General features: G+C 51.3%; 1 protein-coding gene across 5 annotated transcripts in view; it reads right to left on the bottom strand.

The window, feature by feature from the left end:
* Positions 1 to 19,831, bottom strand: part of SEPTIN9 (septin 9) — a 156,649-nt gene that overhangs the window by 110,824 nt on the left and 25,994 nt on the right. Inside the window, exon 1 of one of the 5 annotated variants that reach the window (XM_019735496.3) lies at positions 16,367 to 17,214. The exons of the other annotated variants lie outside the window; for them this stretch is intronic. Within the exon in view, the coding sequence (XP_019591055.3) occupies positions 16,367 to 16,388 (22 nt within the window). The 5' untranslated portion in view covers positions 16,389 to 17,214. Of the gene's footprint in view, positions 1 to 16,366; positions 17,215 to 19,831 lie in introns of those variants that run through there. 5 annotated transcript variants of the gene reach the window in all.

Here is a 19,831-nt window from a genome sequence, read left to right as displayed (position 1 = left end):
CGCGTCCCGTCTTAGTAGACGTCCCGCTCACTGAGTATCTGCTCTCAGGGGACTCCCGCCATCCTGGTAGCCCCCAATCCACTCACTTTGGGCAGCTCAGGGCCCTCATCTGATCCCGGTGTACCAGGGTTGGCCCAGAACCTGTATTTTAACAGGATTCCCAGGCGACTTAACCAGCCGCCTGCACTCAGGCAGCTTGGGGGCCACAGGGCCAGGTAACTGCAGAGGCTCCTTCACGTAACTAAACCCTGATATTGGCCCAGGACTCCAGGAGAAGGGCCAGCGTGGAATGTGGCTGTTCCCAACCTTGGGAGACACCCTGGGGCACAGAGATGTCTGTCCTGAGACCTCCAGAGCTTGGGACATAAGCCGCCAGCACAGGCCCTCAACTGCACTAGACAAAATCTGCTCTTCTGACAGTAAACTATCCCCACCCCACCTCTACTTTCTGTTCCCTTGAATGAACAGCAACGAAAAACATGGTTTTGTGCCAAAGGCGGGGCCTGAAGTTTCCCAGAGTCCAGTTTCCTGCCAGGCCGAGGTACAATCCAAGGGGGGGCTCGCCCCAACTCTGTGTGTGTGTGTGTGCGTATGTGCACGTGTGCCCCTCCTCGTGCAGCGTGGGGAAGGGTGGAGAGGCTCACGGACATTCTTGGTGGTGGTCAGAAAGACAGAAAAATGGAAAACGAGAGCTGTGTGCACATGTGTGTGTACACACACACACACACACACACACACACACACACACACAGAGGAGTCTTTCCTTTTACCTCGAGGGATCCCCAGGCTTCATGAAATATGACTGGACTTCAGGATTTGACTGCAGTTCTGTCTGGAGCTTCCCGGTAACCTGGTAACCTCCACCATCCCTTCTAGGTGTGGCAGGCAGTTCCGGCTCCATTGCATCTCCTGTTCCCACCCCACCCCATTTCCTCTTCTGGGCTCCTTTAACCCTTGGGCTGCCTGCTCTGACCCCTACCTTTGCACACTGGGGTGAATCATTTCCTCTACACACACACACACACACTTCGGATATAGCAGAGGTTCTGTGTGCCCCCTTCCTCCTGCAGCACAGCTGACTTTCTGTAGCACCCCAGATGGTCCTTCCTGTGGACCAGCTCAAACTCCCACCCACCCCACCAGCCAACTTCTCAGACACCTGGCGGGCAGTTCCTGTGGACCAGCTTTAACCTGCCCACACCCTCCAGAAATTTCCCTGCCACTCAATAAGCTGCCCCCGCAGACCAACTCCATCCACGCCTTCTGGCAGGAGCTTTTTGCCACCAGCAGGCCACAGGTTTCTGTGGCAACTACACGCTCTTCAACAGGACCCAAACCCCAGACTCAGCAAGGCGGGGTGATGCTCCAGGTTCTTCCTTCTCATGCACTGTCCCTCAGCCCCAGAAGTAGTAGCTGCTGCTTTTGCATGTGTGTGGAAAACATCCATTACATAAAATTTACCATTTTAATAATTTTTAGGTGGTTAAGCACATTCACATTGTTGTGCAGCCATCACCACCATCCTCCCATCTCCTAGAATGTTTTCATCTTCCCAGACTGAAACCGTCCCCATCAAACACGTACCTCCCCATCCCCCTGCCCCTGGTAACCACTTCTATGAATGTGGACCCATACCTGTGCTTTCAATTCCTTGGGGCATATAACTAGAAGGGGAATTGCTGGATCATATGGTATTTCTTTCCCTTACCTCCTTCCACCTCTCCCCACCCCCACTCCGGTTCAAGCCGTTGTTTCTCAGTCTAGTTGTGTAGGACACAGCTCCCTGGCCCAGGCTGGTGTTATGAGCCTTGCGCTCCCCCCTGGCTGAGGCAGTCGGTCACCAGTCGTTGGTCGGCTGCTCACAGCAGCTCACGGCCATTCACACTGGCTGCCGGCCACTCACGCTGGCCACCGGCCACTCCTGGTAACACACGGTAGCCCAGCTCCAGGGAGAGCTGTTGTTCACAGTCTTAGCTGTGGAGGGTGCAGCTCACTGGCCCATGTGGGAATCAAACTGGTGACCTTGGTGTTAGGAGCACGGTGCTCCAACCACCTGAGCCACCAGGCCAGCCCATATGGTATTTCTACGTTTAATTTTTTTGAGGAACCACCAAACTATTTCCTTAGAGGCTACACCATTTTACATTCCCACCAGCAGCGCAAAGGGACCCCAATGTCCCCACATCCTCACCAACACGCACTATTTCTTGTTTGTTTGTTTGTTTATTTGTTTGTTTATAATCACCATTCTAACGAGTGAGAGGTGGTACCTCACTTGGTTTTGATTTGCATCCCTCTAATGATTAGTGATGTTGAGCATCCTTCATGGGCTTACTGGCATCTGCATGTCTTCTTTGGAGAAATGTCTGTTCAAGTCCTTTGCCAATTTTTTAATTGGGTTTTTTTGTTACTGAGTTTTCTATGTAGTCTAGATATTAATCAGATATATGATTTGGAAATATTTTCTCCCATTATATGGATTTCCTTTGTACTCTGTCGATAGCGTCTTTTGATGCACAAAAGTTTTTAATTTTGATAAAGCCCAATTTATCTTTCTTTTAATTTTTTTGCCTGTGCTTTTGGTGTCATGTCCAAGAAATCATGGCCAAACACAATGTCACAAAGTTTTCCCCTGTGATTTCTTCTAAAGTAGCTGCTTCTCATATTTACTGTTTCTGTTCTTCTGGGTCCCCTCTCTCCCTTTTAGTAGTTAACCACCTTTATCAGTTAATAATTCTTTATGTTATACTTTGTTGTTCAAATTACTGGTGTGGTTTCTATTTCCTGCCTGGGCCCTGACTGATACACCAAAGTAAGTAGAAGGAAGGAAGTAATGAAGATAAGGGCAGAAATCAAGAAAATGTAAAGTAGAAAGAAAATGAAGCCAAAAGTTGGTTCTTCATGAAGATCTACAGGTCAATAAGCTGATAGCTAGACTGATGAGAGAAAGAGAGAAAGAATGGAGAACATAAATTACCAATATTAGGAGTGAAGGGTTATCTCTAAGATCCTATAGACATTAAAATAATAATAAGGGGCCGGCCTCGTGGCTCAGGTGGTTAGAGCTCCATGCTCCTAACTACGAAGGCTGCCGGTTCGATTCCCACATGGGACAGTGGGCTCTCAACCACAAGGTTGCCAGTTCAACTCCTCGAGTCCCACAAGAGATGGTGGGCTGCGCCCCCTGCAACTAAGATTGAACACGGCACCTTGAGCTGAGCTGCCTCCCAGATGGCTCAGTTGGTTAGAGCATGGGCTCTCAACCACAAGGTTGCCAGTTCGATTCCTTGAGTCCCACAAGGGATGGTGGGCTGCACCCCCTGCAACTAGAAAACGGCAACTGGACCTGGAGCTGAGCTGCGCCCTCCACAACTAAGATTGAAAGGACAACAACTTGACTTGGAAAAAAGTCCTGGAAGTACACACTGTTCCCCAATCCTGTTCCCCTTCCCCAATAAAATCTTAAAATAATAATAATAATAAAGAAATATTATGAACAACCTTATATGAATACATTCAACAACTTACATGAAATGGACAAATTCCTTCAAAATACAACTTACCAAAACTGACAAAAGAGGAAGTAAAAAAACTTGAATAGCTCTCTTTATCTGTTAAATAAATTTAATACAATTAAATATTAAATTTCTGTTAAATAAATTTAATATAATTAAATATTAAATTTATTTAATATATTTAACACAAATACTTAATTTGTAATTTGAAAAAACAAACAAACCCAAAATGCGAGGGACATACGGTTTCCTTGGTGAAGTCTAGCAAACATTTAAGGAAGAAATAATAACAACCTTATGTAAACTTTTACAGAAAACTGAGAAAGAGGAAACGCTTCTGAACTCATTTTATGAAGCCAAAATAACCCTGACAAAGATGTTAACAAAACTAAGAAAATACCACACCAATATCCTTCATGAATCAACACAAAATATCTTTAACAAAAAAATAGACAAAACCCAGCAATGTATATAAAAAGAATTACAAAAAAAATAAATAAATTTTTAAACAGTTAAAAAAAAAAGAATTACAAATCATAACCATATTAGAGTTATTCCAGGAATACAAGCTTGGTTTCATATTCAAACATCAGTCATTGTAATTCGCCCTATTAATAGAATAAAGGAGAAAAAAATAATCACTTCCAGAGATACAGTCCTCCCCCTTTATCCACGGTTTCATTTTCCCCAGTTTCAGTTACCAACAGGCAACTCCGGTCCAAAAGCATTAAGTGGAAAATTTCAGAAACAAACAATTCATAAGTTTTAAATTGCGAGCCTTTCTGAGTAGCCTGATGAAATCTTGTGCCATCTCGCTCCCTCTCGCCCGGGATGGGAATCATCCCTTTGTCGCCAACACTGTATACACTCCGCACCTGTCAGTCACTGAGTAGCTGTCTCCGCTATCAGACTGACTGTCATGGATCACAGTGCCTGTGTTCACATAACCCTTATTTGATTTAATAATGGCCCCAAAGCCATTCACGTAACATTCATTACAGCAGATTGTGGTAACCGTTCTATTTTATTGTTATTGTTCATTTCCTACTGTGCCTAATTTATAAGTTAAACTTTATCCTAGGTATGTATATATAGGAAAAAACATAGGATATGTAGGGTTTGATAGTATCCACAGTTTTAGGCATCCACTGGGGGTCTTGGAACATATCCCTGGAGGATAAGGGGGGACTTCTGTACAGAAGAAGCATTTACCAAAGTCAAAACCCATTCATGTTAAAAATTCCAGCAAATTAGGGATAGAAAGGATTTCCTCAATCTGTCAAAGGACACATATGGAAAACCTATAGTTAACATTATAAGTCCTGGCACAAAGCAAGGGTGTCCACTCACCATGTCTATTCAGTATTATATTGGTAGTTCTAGCTAGTGCAATAAGGCAAGAAAAAGAAATTAAACGTACAAGGTCAGAAACAAAGAAGTAAAACTACCTATGGTTGTTTACTTAGTAAATCATAAAATATCTACAAAACTAGTACTAGAATAAAAAAAGACTTTGAGAGGTCACAGGATATAAGGTTCATATACAAAAGTCAACTGTATTTTTATATACTAACTGCAAACAATTGAAAATGAAATTTAAAATACTCAATTTACAATAGCACCAAAAAATATAAGAGGAATAGATTTAACAACTGACATGAAGAACTTTTCATTGAAAATTACAGAAAAATAAGGGAAATATGAAAGACCTTAAAAAATGGAGACATACCGGGTTTATGAGGTTAGAAGACTCAATGCTGTTAAAATATTGATTCTCCTTAAACTGACCTACAGATTGAATGCAATCTCAATCAAAAGTCACACAGCATTTTTGTAGAAGTTGACACACTACTTCTAAAATTTACAAGGAAATTAAAAGGATTTAGAATATCCAAAGCAATGTTTTGGATATACTGAGAAACCTCATTTCAAGACTTATTATAAAGCCACGTTAGTTAAGACAATGTGGTACTGATGAGAGAACAGACAAAATATCAGTAGAACACGATAGAGTCCCCAAATAGCACTACATATAGAGTCAATTGATGTTCAACAAAGGTGCCAAGGTAACTGAATAAAGAATGTCTTTTCAACAAATGGTGCTAGAACTGAAAATCCATACAAAAAAAGGGAAAAAAGAAGAAAATGCACCTTAACCTCACACTATATACAAAAATTAATTCACAGTGATTTCTAAACCTAAAATAAAATCTATAACTATAAAACTTCTAGAAGAAAACATTGAAAACATCTTTGCAACCTGGAGCTAGGCAAAGTTTTCTTATAAAGAACACAGACAGTGGTAACCAAAAGAAAGAAATTTGTTCAATTAAACTTCACCAAAATTAAAATTACAAACTTTTGCTCATCAAAAGATACCATTAGGAAATGAACAGGCAAGCCACGAACTGGGAAAAAATATTTGCAATCCATCTCTCTGACAAAAGACCAGTATCCAGAAAGAATAGTCAAGCAACCCAATTTTCACATGGGCAACAGATTTAAAAAGACATTTCCCAAAGGAACAGTTATGAATAGCCAACAAGTACATGAAAATGTGCTCAACAGCATTAGTCATTGGGCAAATGCAAATTAGAGCCATAATGAGACACCAGTGCACACACACCCCACAGAACCCACCAGAACGTCTGCACTGTGAGTGACAGCACCAAACGCTGGCGAGGACGTGGAGCGACCGGAACTCTTCTGTATTGCTGGTGGGTGTGTAAAACAGTTCAGCCACTTGGGGAAAAGATCTGGTAGTTTCTTATAAAACCAAACACATACCCTCTGGCCAAACAGCCCTACTTCTCGATATTTATGGGAAGCACATGCCCGTAAAGAAACTGGTACAAGAAGCTCACAGCAGCTTAATTCCCAAGAGTCCCAAATAAGCACAGCCCGGGGCCCGTGAGCAAAACGGCTACGAAACCACAGCATGTTCCCAGGATGGACAATCAGCAATAAGGGTGCAAACAACTGGTACCAGTAGCAACACGGGCACATGGAAAACACATTCAAACTGGCAAAATTCATCGACAGTGGAAAAACCAGCGGTGCGGGCAGAGTGACTGGCAAGGGCACCAGGCGATGGTGGCATTCTATATTCTAGCGGAGTTTTGACACATCGCGTACACGTATGTCCTGATTCAGAGAATGGTACACTTAAGATCGGGGCCTTCTCATGCATCCATTTTACTTCAAAGAGAAAAAGAACCATAAACAAACACAGACGGACGGTTTTTCAACTTCACGGTGGTGCAAAAGCCATAGGCACACATTCAGCAGAAAGTGGGCAGGCGAAGCTATGGTGCTCGGTAGGTGAGGCATAGTCACAGCATTTCCAGCTGCTGATATTTCCCACTGACAGTGGGTTTATTGGGACGTAACCCCATCGTAAGTCAAGGATTCTCCTTGATGAAACGCAAGCCGAAGCGTTACAGGGTAATGTGTGCTGACATCAGTCACTTACTTTGAAATGCATCCAAATTGCACGTGGACTGTTGGTGGAAGGGGGGATGGACTGTGGGGAAGCGAACAAAGCGTGCATTGCAGAATCGAGGCGGCGGGCATACGGGTGTCCGTGCTAGCATTCTTTCATCTTTCCTATGTTTGAAATTTTTCATAGTGAAAAGCTGGAAAATTTTTAAATAGACTGAGACATGTCAACCAAAAATAGGGAAGAAAAAAGAGGAGGCAGGAGACCCTTGGCCCGAAGCCCTAACTCACACCTGCCGGGCCTTGCCCAGTTTAAGGCCGGCGTCCTAGGGCGTCACCTCCAGCGTTCCCACCCCATTGTCAGGAGAGGTGCCTTCCTGTCCTCATGGTATTTCCCATTTTCCCTGCCTCCCACTTTCTCTGCCTGCCAGAGCTGCCAGAGTGAGTGGAAATAACACCGAAGCAGCGTCTTCCCAGAGACTCAAGGCAAGTGAAAACCCAAGAGGAGCAGGGCTCTTGAGAGCTTGTACCGCCACCTCCTGGACGAAACGCTTTCTGCATCGAATTCCTCCAGCGGGAGTTACCAACTCCGCAGCTGTCGCCTTCCTCCTGCCCAAGGCTCCATCCACAGGGCCCCTCACTGCAGAAAACCCGGGGTGCCTCGGTATGGAAGGTGCATGTCTCCAGAACCAGGCCTTCGCCGTCCACTCCTCCCCAGAGAGACGTATGTTCCCCTTTCTTCTGGCTGCTCTCTGCAAGCTGGGGGGAGGTGGGGGCTGCAGGGCCTTGCCCAGTGTACGCACCCCACCCTGAAACACACATCACAGAGGGACAGCCCAACACGTCTCTCTCCCTCGGACACAGCGACATCAGGATCAGGACGCGCTAAAGTCCCTTGAACTTGGAAACACGTGGAGGTCAAACAATTCTAAAGCTGTAGTTCTTTAGTTATTATCGGGGACCACTATCCTGTGTGGTGTCCCACACAGCGGGCATGGCTGTGTGACCTGCGTCCTTGGATTGTACATGCTACCTGGAGAGGGCACCTGGACCTCAGCCAGGCTGGAGGGACAAGCCAGCCAGGGCTGAACTGGGTGGATGGTGGGGAGCAGAGTCCCGGCTGAGGGCCGCCCAGGGTGAACACCAGGGGCTGCAGGGGCAGAGGGGGACATGGGCCTGGCGCAAAGCCATGAAAAGGAGAAACCACAGGCTCAGGGGTGAGCCTTCTGTACACGACACTTACACCTGTGCAGCCCCCACCACGTACCGCGATGGTCGAAGACACGCTCTGAGGAGCAAGTAGGGCTTTGACCAAAGCGTCCCCTCTGGGACAAGGTGCACAGACACCCACTGTCCTATTAGAGAGGCTCTTGTATCTCCTTTGTCCCCGAGTGCCATCTAGTCCTCTCCAGGTGAGCAGACAGTGCCAGGAAAGCAGAGGAAGAAGCCAGGAGGGTCTGCCCAACGGCCAACTCCAACAATGCCCAGGAACGCAGTTGCTGGAGAAGCAGCAGCTCAGGCCACTCCCGCAGGAGGTGGCGTCACACAGAGGCTCGCGCTATCCCAGCCTGGAGACTTGGGAGCCCAGGAGACAAGTTACAAGATGCCCAGAGGAGTGATTCCCGCTCCAAGGCCTGCGTCCCTTCCTTGAGGCTGACAGCTCCTGGAGTCACCTTCCCGGGACTCAGGCCGTCCCACACTCAGCCAGGCACACGCCAAACCCCAGCCCGCAACCTGTGGGCTCAGACATCACAAGTGCTCCGTCCTAAAAACAGTAGCTCCAGGGCAGAGCAGGGCAGGGCAGGGCAGGGCAGGCCACCATGTCCAGTGGCCTTTTCAACCACTGGGTCCACCCAGCAATCACAGGCCCTTCCTACCCAACTGCAAAGAGCAATGACAAGAGCCTCTTCCCCTCCCGGCCTCCCTGCTTCTCCTCCCTGCCGGCCACGGGCCATTCTCAGCAGCCACGGGGCATGCAGCTCCTGCCATGCCCTCCACATGGGCCCATGGTGCCAAACAAACAAACCTTCACCAGGCCCTCCCAGGCTGGGCTCAACCTGCCCCCACCTGTGTCACTGGTCTCATACTTGCCCTCTCCTCTGATGACACAGTCTAGCCACTCACATCTTCATGATAAAACCACCTCAGGACCTTTGCACTTGCTGTTCCCATTACCTGAACACTCTTCCTCTGGATTTGCCCTGGTCAGGTCCTTCTGGGCATGCAAAAGTCAGCTCAAAGTCACCTCCTCAGGAAGGGCCTCCATTGATTCCCCTTCCTCCCACTACACACACACACACACACACACGCACACACACCCCTAGTCATAATTACTCCACCTGTTCTTGGCTTCGTCATAGCCTTTATCTAAAATCATCTACTGATGTGTTTATTCCTTAGCTGCCCGACATCCAGTTGAGACTGTAAGTCCCAAGGGAGCAATGGCCGTATCTTCCTCACTCCTCGCTGTAGGCCAAGAACCCAGGAAAGTGCCGGCACATAGCAGGACCTCAACAAGTATTTGCCACATGAATTGGAATGACCCGTGCTAGTGGTCCTGTGAACAGGAACCCGGGGACCTAATGACATGAGGTGAATTCAAGGCAGAGGACACAAACAGCGGTTACTAATTATTCCCACTCGCTTGCTGCAGGGAGGGAAGATAGGACAGTGAGGAGAAACGGAGGCTGGGATAGCGGGTTCCTACTGCCCAATCCCAGTGGCTCAGTCACACCCCTCTGCTCCAGAGCTCAGCCCAGCACAAAAGCATTTTAAAGTTCTCACAGCAAAGTTTCAGAGCCTCTTTGCTAATTTACAAGGGGTGTGTTGCTTTGTTTATTCAGCTTTGCTCAAGTCAGAGTTTCCTGGTTTGAAAAAAAAAGAGAGAGAGAGAGAGAGAGAGAGAGAGAGAGAGAGAGAGAGGATCAGAAGGTCCGAGGGCAGGTCTGAAGCCCACATGCAGAGAGAGGTCTTCATGAGCTGAGATTTCTGGTGCTATAGGTCTTGAGTTCAAGGTGGGACAGGAGGCTTAAAACAATTCCCCAAACTTGGGCCACTTGTTAAAAGGAAATACCTGATTTCTCCTTTAGGTCCCATGGCCACACCACGCCCAGCCCCCCGGGTAGCCATGGGGAGCCGAATGCACCTCTGAGCCCATCTGCAGTCTTCATGTCGGTGGTCAAGGAGGGACCAGTGGCAGAGGGATTTGGGGCGAAGGGGTTTCAATGGTGGCTTTACGAGAGAGGCTTGTGCCCAGATTGGAAGGGAGACAGGGACGGCCACCTCTGAACAGGAGGCAGACTGGCAGATGGAGACCAGACGGCAGAAGCAAAGAGGGGGCAGGGGAGGCTTTCTGGGAAGGCGCGAGGGCACCGACTGACAGACACGAAGCCCCACACGCTGACATACAGCCAGACGGTCTCACATGTAGGCCAGGCAGTGACACCACTGAGAACAAAAGACACATCGGCAGTGAACCCCAGGAGACCCCAGGCTGACCTCCATAATCGGCCCAGAAGGACCCAGGCCTGGCTACTGTGGGCAGAGCACACGTCCAGCCATGTGCGGGGGCACAGCTGGGGCTCCCTGGCCCAACCCAGGATTTCCCACTGCTCCCTGGAGTCAGGCTGGATGTGAGGGAAAAAAAGGGGTGAACCAAGAGCCCAGGACAGGAAGTCAGAGCCTTACCTCACACCATGTAAAATTAACTCAAAACAGATCAAAGGCCCAATCACAAGAGCTAAAACTACAAAATTCTTAGAAAAAAATAGGAAAAAGCTTTCTGACATTGGGTATGACACCAAAAGCGCAGGCAACAAAAGAAAAAAATAGATAAATTGGACTTCATCAAAATTAAAAACTTTGGTGCATCAAAGGACACCATCAACAGAGTGAAAAGGCAACCCACAGAACGAGAGAAAACATTTGCAAATCGTATCTCAGATAAGGGACTAATATCCAGAATATATAAAGAACTCCTACAACCCAACAACAAGAAAAACCAAACAAACAACTCAATTAAAAAACTGGCAAAAGTCTTGAATAGACATTTCTCCAATGAAGACATGCAGAGGCCAACAAGTACATGAAAAGATGCTCAACATCACGGATCATCAGAGAAATGAAATCAAAACCACAATGAGATACCAGCTCACACCCATTAGAATGGTTATTATAAAAGAGAGAGAGAAAGGAAGGAAGGAGGGAGGAAGGGAGGGAGGGAGGGAGGGAGGGAGGGAGGGAGGGAGAAAATAACACGTGTTGGGAGGATGCAGAGAAATTCGGAGGCCTTGGGCACTGCTGGTGGGAATGTAAACTGCTGCAGCTGCTGTGGGAACCGGTATGGCAGTGCCCCCGCCCCCAATTAAACACAGAATTACCACAGGACCCAGCAATTCTACTTCTGAGTATGGACCCCAAAGATCTGAAAGCAAGGACTCAAGCAGATATCTGTACACCCCTGTTCACGGCGGCCTTATTCACAGTGGCTAAAACGTGGAAGAACGCAAGCATCTATCCAGACCTAGATGAACGGATGAACAAAACGTGGTCTCTCCAGAAAATGGACTATTAGTCAGCCTGAAACAGGAGGGAACTCGGACACCTGCTGTAAGGTGGATGAACCTTGCCGTCATTATGCTAAGTGACATAAGCCAATCATAAAAGAGACAAATGTTATATGATTCCACTTGTATAAGGAACCTGGAATAGTCAGATCCATCGAAAGTGGAAGGGAGGTTGCCAGGGGCTGGGGAGAGGGAGGGAGTGTTTCATGGGGACAGTTTCACTGTGGGAACATGAAGACGTTCCGGAGATGAATGGATGGTGGCACAACTGTGTGAATGAATGTAGTTAATGCCACTGAACTGTATACCTAAGAATCGTTAAAACGGTAAATTTTACGTTACGTAATTTTACCACGGTTTTAAAAACAGTCCAGCGTCCAGGATGGAGTGCTGGGCACCCCAGGCCCTTGCGGTACAAATGGCTGCAGTGACCGTTGGTAAATGGCTCAGGATAGTCCCAATGTCACGCTGTGTCATTATTTAGGGCAGTTCTTTAATGCATAACAATGTGACTTTCAAGTCATTCCTTAGTAGGGCTTTACATAGAAACAAATCCTCCGATCAGAAAAAATTTGGACAGACCATTTTGGGCCTCAAAGAAATTACAAGGCACCAGGCAATGGTTACCCTCATCAGGCAGGCTGACGCAGGCACCACACTTCTCCATCCTGGGTCCACTCTGCCCCAGGGCCTGTTCCCTGCCCTCACCCTCACCCCCAACTGGTAGCTGGGGGCTGGGAGGGGCGGGGGGGGGGGGGGGCGGCGCACAAGAGAGCTCCCTGCAGGAATCTGCATGAAAGGGGAGCTGGGCAGACTCCTGGCCAGCTCCTGGAATCCCACAAGGGGCTGTGCTCCCCACACCTCACCAGGGGCAGGTGGAAAAGGCTTGCAGCCACCCCAAAAGGTCCAGAACGGGACAGCGAGGGATCTGAGACATAGAATCGTCCTGTGCATCCAGGACACATGGGGACTGTGATGGGTCGAATGGTGCCTCCACCCCCCAAAAAAATTCACATCTACCTGGAACCTATGAATGTGGCCCTATTTGGAAAAAGGGTCTTTACTGATGTAATAAGTTAAAGAACTTGAGATCCAATCATCCTGGATTATGCAGGTGGGTCCTAAATCCAGTAATGAGTGTCCTTATAAGATAGAAGCAGAGGGAGATTTGGGACACGGAAGGAGGCTATGTAATGACAGAAGCAGAGATTGGGGTGGTACGTCTACAAGCCAAGGCTTACTGGCAGGAGCCAGGGGCCAGGAGCCAGGAGAAAGGCCTGGAACAGAGCCTGCCTCAAGGCCTCCAGAAGAAACCAAGCCTGCCCACACCTTGATTCTGGCCTTCTGGATTCTCACACGGGGTGAGACTCAATGGCTGTGGCGAGACTCAATGGCTGTGGCTGTAAACCGCCCCGTCTCTGGTACTTGGTTACAACGGTCCCAGGAAACTACAACAGGGACCAGAACTCTCAGCGGTCAGAGCTGGAAGGGGAGGCCAAGCCTCTCATCTCAGAGACAGGAAAGTGAAGCCAGAGAGGGCGACAGCAGGTCCAGGAAGCGTGACCACAGAGTCAGTCCAGGCCAGGGACTCAGAGGCAAGTGGGGACAGCTGAGAAAGGGACAGGTGAGGATGGAGGCACTACCTCCTGGTGACATAGCACCCGAGAAGAGGGAAGTGCCAGCTCCCTCCTGCTGGGTGACCACTCTGTGCCTCACTGCTTCAGGCAGACTCCCAGCCAGGGACAGACGTCCAGTGACAGTGTGGCCCGGCCCTTCAGGACCCCACACCAACATTCACGACCCAGCAGAGACTCCCACATTCCCTGCCTGCAACTCACCCTCGCAGCCCAGCTGAGCTAAGCAACAGTTCCCCAGTGGAAAGTTCCCTTCTTGGAGATTCTCTCCCTGATGAAATACAAGCACTTGGAACAAGATAAAACTGCTTAGTTTTTGCAAAAGCCACAAAGCGAGTCCAGAACAAGAAAAAAATGCAGACCCTTGGCTCGAAGGAGCGGTCTTCTGTCTCAGCGGTGGCCAGGCGGCCAGTCACTGCTCTGTGACTCATCTCCATCCTGCTGACTGATGAGCCCTCAGGCATCTTCCCAGGGGTGCCTGACCACTGACGAGGCCCCCAGGCTCACACACCAGGCAGGAGCTGGGTGCTGCCCAGAGAGGGGGCAGGGAGCAGAACTAAGGTCTCCTGAAGCCGTCTACACCTGCCCCAAGCCCCTTCCCCAAGGGTGGACAGACGTCACCCCCGCCCCACCAGCCCTTCCTGGACAGCAGCTGGGCAGTGGCGGAGAGCTGGCCGGACACGCCTTGAACGCCAGCCCAGTGGGGCATGAACAGTGACAGCCATGTCTGGAAATCTGGCCAGGAGGACCCCCATCCCCCCCACACACAGCATCTGGGCTCTCAACCCCCCTCCTTGGCCCTGTGCTCACTAGGGATGGAGGTGTCACAACCGCCTTATGGTGAAACAAAGGGGCACGGTTGGCAAGAAGGAAGGAGCCCCACAGCAGGCAGGGCCCAGAACAGGCTCCAGAGCCCTGGGGTGGGGGACCCTGCCTCAGCCCATGTCAGTCCAACTCCCTCCCTCTACAGATTAAGAAACTGAGGCCCTGGCCACAAAGGGACTTGTTCAAGGTCCCAGCAGGGACAGGGTGGAACTTGCTTCCCCAGGGACAGGTCAAGTGCCAAGTTACCATTAAAGGCCAAAGCCAAGGTCTGACCAGGCCTGCGGAACGTGGGGAACAAGCTCAGGGATTTTCATCTCCATTCATGTCTGTAACCAGTTGCTAACTGAGCTTTGAAAGAAATGAGTATTTTTTCATTAAAATGCATCCAAATGAGGATTTCATAGAAAGTACCAATTTTCCCTCCAGCACATCCAGAGACAACGTCCCCACGTCATCCCTCGCTGTGCTGTCCTCAGCGGCGGGCAGTGGCACTCCACACAGTTGTAAAGACACAGAGCTGACCGCTTCCAACAGCGCTTTTGTTCAGTTCAGGAAAAGCTCCTGGAGTTTGGCTAGCCCGGAAGGTTCCAAGACATGGCCATCACCCCTGACTCCCCAGGGAACTCCTCCTGGCCTTGGTATGCCAGCTCTCTGGTCCCCTGGTGATCACCCATCTAGGCCTTGGCATGGTCATCCAAAATGAAGGCTGCACCCGAGGCCCCCCAGGCCTCTGCCAGCCAGGACAGAGGAGCGGCCGTCCTGCCAGGTTGGGTCCCTCTTAGTGCCCCCTGCTCTCCAGCCCCTGCCAGGCTGAGAACAGGGAACCCTGGCTCTCCACTTCCGCCTACCCCACAGGGTCCATGTCAGCGAGCTCAAACACAGATGAGGTGAGGTTTTGCCAGCCATGCCTTCCGCTGCTGTGCAGGGCCGCCCCCCCTCCTGTGGTCAGTGTGCTGTGCCCATCTGTGCATGCCCAGCAACACAGGCAGGCACACACACGCGCGCACATACACACATGCACACACGTGCACACGTACACACATGCATACACACATGTACTGTCAGCAGCTCTCCTTCCAAGAGCTGCTCCACTCAGACCAGGCTTTCTTATCTCTGGCCTCTTGGGGATTCCCCCCGCAAAAAACCACAGAGTGGCACACAACAGACCAGGGCCAGTGGCACTGTGGGGTGACAGTCTCAGCCTCACTGCAACCCAGGGTCAGCTCAGAACATCTAAAGCCCAGAGCGAGGCGGATGCCCGAGGATGGACCCCAGCTCCTGGTTCGAGGGGTGCACAGACACTACAATGCACGGGAATGACTCATGATGCTGTCAGATGCTGACAGTCACAGCATACAAAGCCTGGCTGAAGGAGCTGACGAGGCCTGACCTGGAGAAGAAGGTCATCTAGCTGGGCAGCCTCTTCCTCTTCAGTTTGTGGCCCTCACCTTGCCCCACGGGTCTGTGCCCGCTCAGCGGGGCTGCCCACTTGGCCTGTCTCTGAGAAGCTCACAGCCCAGGGGGCTGGACCCTACGTAGGGTGTGGGGGCGGGTCCAGGCACCAGTAGGCCCCTCCAGCCCAGCCAGCTGCCTGCCCTCCCTCCTTGCCCTGACCTGACGTGACATCCAGATGTTTTAAGCTGTAATTCTGCTCCAGGATCTGAGCAGGGCCCACATCGTTAATCTTTCTGTTCTGAACTGTCCCTCTGTAACCATGGATGATTGTCACTGCCTCCCCGCCCCCCCACCCGGCCTTACTGGTGAGTACAAGACCCAAATGACACTGTGACCCCCAAGCAGGCTTCATCTTAATTCCCCCAAGCCCGGAGCAGAACAAGACAAGTTCTCTCTGATGTGCACATACGCACGCGTGCACACATCTGCACGTCTAGTCAGGGCACTGGGAGCTTCCACCTCTGTAATCAAGTGGCAGGGAGGCACCAAAATGCTATTTCAGGGAGGAGACCACGGCGGCCTCGAAGACAGACTGTGGCTGGCAGAGAAAACAGAAACCACACGGTGGACAAACAAACCACCAACCAGCATCCCTAATGCCACCGCCCAGACTCAGCGCCAGAGGCCGAGGCCAAGGTCCCCCCACCCCGTCCCGGAGTCCAGCGCCAACAGTCTCGGCGTTCACAGCCGTCGGAAGATGCAGAAGTGGCACATTGGGACATGAAAGAGAAGCAGCGAGGGGAAGGGAGCCGAGTTTCAATAAAAGCCAGACTTGAGAGAAGCTCAGCTTTTGGAACTTTACACCCCGCGACCTCAGAACAGTCCAGAGGAAGAGAAATATGTCCACAAAAATGAGCACCACTGAGCCCTGGGCGCCGACTGCCCGCAGCATAAGCGCAGCGCTGGGCCAGGGGTGGGGGAGGGCCGCGCTTACCTGAGATCCGGTCTCTCTCCATCACTACGATATATTTAGCAGCAGGCGGAGTCCGCGTCCCCCTTTCCAGAGGCGTCCTCCCCTTTCTCACCCCGTCGCCCTCCCCTTTCTGCCTCCTCCTCCTCCTCCTCCAGAAACACTCTTTGTCTGGTCTAATTTCTTCAATCTGCGGCAATCTCCAATGCAGCCAAATTACCACATTTCCATGTGCTCATCGTATGTTTGCGCTCCAAACTGAAGTAGCATTGTCTCTGGATCCAGCGGACCGGGAGCGCAGGGGAGAAGGCGAGGAGGGGAGGCGGGGCGAGGGCAGACGTGGGCCGTGCAGGGCGCCCGCGGCCCGGTGCTCCGCGTCCCCGGCGTCCCCGGCGGGCGGGCGAGCAGGCGCCGGTGCCGGGCTGGGCTCTGCGCAGAGGTGCGGCGCGGCTTCCGGCCGGACCTTCTCTCCACCCCTCGGGCCCCTCCGCCGAGTCGCGCTGCGCTTTTTTAATATCCACTTGGAGAAGCTTAACTTAGCCTCTTGGAAACCAGCGCACAGAGTCAGATTCCTGGCGACGTCCAGAGTCTTTCATTTTCCCGCTCCCGCGATGCTACGGTTTCCTCCGGTTTAAGCGGCTGAAAAGCCTGACTCCGGGGCCTGCCTCACCTTCCTCCCAACGCACCGGCCCCTGTACCTCGACCCCACGTGGCGCGAAGGGGGGGCCGTCTCGCCCCAGGCAGGCGGCCCAGGGAAGGCTCACGAGCACCTGCCCGGGTTGAACCCCGCGAAGTCACCCCTGCCGTCGCCCTGGTGTCCCGTCAGCCTGCGGTGACAGAGGCAGCTGGCCGTCCCCGCCCAAGCTGAGAGGGAGAGAGGGATGGAGACTTCCTGGAAGATTCCTACCACACACTCATGAGTCAGTGAGTCTCCAGCTGTCCCCTGGGAGGGAGCGTGGCTCCTTACCACCGACTTCCCCGGAAAAGGCCTCTCCTCCAGGGGCCAGCAGGGCTGGGGGCTCAGTGCTCTTTGCTGCTCTTCACCTGGGGGGAGGGCTGCTTACCTGGCAACCTCAGGGGGCCCCACCAGCACCTGGTCAGAGTCAGGGCTGGGGGGCTGGGGGACATCCCCTCTGTTCTGTACACTTCACCGCCTCAAGCTGGCAGCCCTGGGCCCCAGACAGAGATAGGTTTTGTTTGCCTGAACCTGAAAATGTGTATTCTGTGCCAACGTGGAACACTCAGGCGATTTCGCTGAGAACTCCAGATTTTCCGCTTCTCTTGGAAAAGAGAGGGCATGTGGCCACACTGGACGAGTCTTCCTGCCTGGCCACATGGGCTGGTTTGAAGAGTGCTACCCCTTTAGATGAAAGCACATTTTCCCGTTTGCTCTGGTCCACACGGCTCCTTCACTCCTTTTCATTCTTTGCCTCCCCCCATCCCCACAGCCTCTGAGTTTGCAGTCCCTGCCCCACGCGGCCACGTGCTCTCCCCACAAACAGCCCTGAGAGGTGGTCAGGCCTCTGGTGTCCCCCCTCATGCCACCCTTTCTCCCCACAGGAGGCTCCACGATGATGGCCATGATGGTCCACACACAACTCACTGCCAGATGGTATGGACAAAGTCCCCGACCCCTACTGCCCGGGACAGGACCCCAAGTGCAGTCTGCTGGGTAACAAAGGAATCTTCCTGGCGCAGGGGGATATAATTTCCAGCTTTCTGGGAGACCCCACATAGCAACCACCTTCCCCCACCCAGCCCCAGCAGAGCCTGGAGGACAGCCCCAAAGGTGGCCTGCAAGGTGAGGAAAGGTAGCACCAGTGCCTCAGCCAAGGAGCACCCGGGGGTTCAGGCACTATGGTGAGCTGAATGGCCCCCGAAGATATTGCATCCAAATTCCTGGAACCTGTAAAGGGGACCTTATTTGGAGAGAGTCGTTGTAGGTGGGGTTAAGTGAAGGATCTTGAGATAGGGAGATGAGTCTGGATTACTGGGGCTGAGCCCTAGAAGCCATCACATGTACTCATATAAGAGGGAGGCAGAGAGAGATCTGACACCCATTCACAGAGCAGGGGACGTGAAGACGGAGACATGAAGTGAAGACCTGGAAGGCGGGAGCGATGCAGCCACAAGCCAAGGAACGCCAGCGGCCCTGGAAACAGGACGAGGCCAGGAACAGATTCTGCCTCAGCCTGGGGAGGGCAGACGGCCCTGCAGACACCTTGATTTCACACTTCCGGCCTCCAATGAGGGAATACATTTCTGTGGTTTTAAAGGCCCCAGCTTGTGGTGATTTGTTACAGCAGCGAGAGGACACTCACACAGGCACCACAAACCAACTAAAGAGCCAGTGTTCCCTGGATCCCACTGTCTGCTGTTTACACTCCATTCTAAAACATTACGTTAAACCAACCACTAACAATCGTTGAGTTAGAACAACAGGAATCATGGAAATTTTTTGGTTTATTTAAACTCTTCTCCAATCTTGAAAAAAATACTCCTTATTGGTTTTTCTGATTATAAATGTAACATATGTTCATCGTATTAAATTTAGAAACTTCAGAAAAACCTGTAAAGAAACCCCTTTAATGCCAACTGGACTCTCCAGCACCAATTCCAGCTGCGGCCGCAGACCCAGGCCAGCTGGTGTGCCAGGACGAGGGGCCGGGCTGGGCGAGGACAAGATGCGGGCCAGGCCAGGCCTCGTCCACCCGGCTGCCTCCTGCAGGCTCCCGCTGCACACTGTGGATTTGACTGGTATGGTTGGTACAGCCACTGAGCACAACTTTGGCCCTCGGTTTTCCCCGGCATAGTTTGGCTCAAGGTCCATTCCCCGACTATGCCTAAAAATCCAAGCATTCTGGCCCAAGTGGGGGATAATTTGAAACCGAAAACTTGGCAGCACCAATTGGCTCAGAAGAGGCTCAAGTTAGTTATGAGCCAGCTCAGAGGCTGGGCGAAGAGGTGGGGTGAGGCCAGCCAGTCGGGGACGGGGACAGCCAACCCCACTGCTCACTGAGTCCCGGCCTCCTCTCCAGCACCCACCACGCAAGGACACCTCACCAGGCCAGGCTAGACCCCTGTCCCCAAAGTGGGTACCCCACATGGTGCCATCCTCTAGAACACTGACGGGGTTCTAGGTTCTGTAAAGCTTTATCCTGTCTTAGATTCACCAGGCATATAAGCATAATAAATGCCATGAGCAGTCCCAGGGAGGGGGGTGCTTTAACCCAGCACCTCCCCAACTGAACCAATGCTTGCTGTCCCAGCAAGGCAGGACCCCCCAGGCCACAGCTTCGGGAAACCACATGTGCCAGCCAGCAAGCCCCAGGTCCCCGCCAGCCCAGCCTGCCCACATCCTGGGGGGGATACTGTTGCCTTACAGCCCCTTCCAGACAGTTCCCAAGGGTGCAGTCTGTCCATCACCCCCACAGACCTGCACCTGTGACCGGCACTCTCCCTGTCCCCTCCTTTTCATTGTCACCATCA

Source organism: Rhinolophus sinicus, chromosome 12 (genome assembly GCF_057876585.1).
Source record: "Rhinolophus sinicus isolate RSI-liver-muscle chromosome 12, RSI-T2T, whole genome shotgun sequence".
Taxonomy (NCBI): Eukaryota; Metazoa; Chordata; class Mammalia; order Chiroptera; family Rhinolophidae; genus Rhinolophus; species Rhinolophus sinicus.
Note: the sequence above shows the minus strand (reverse complement) of the source record. Positions and strands in the feature narration are given on the sequence as shown.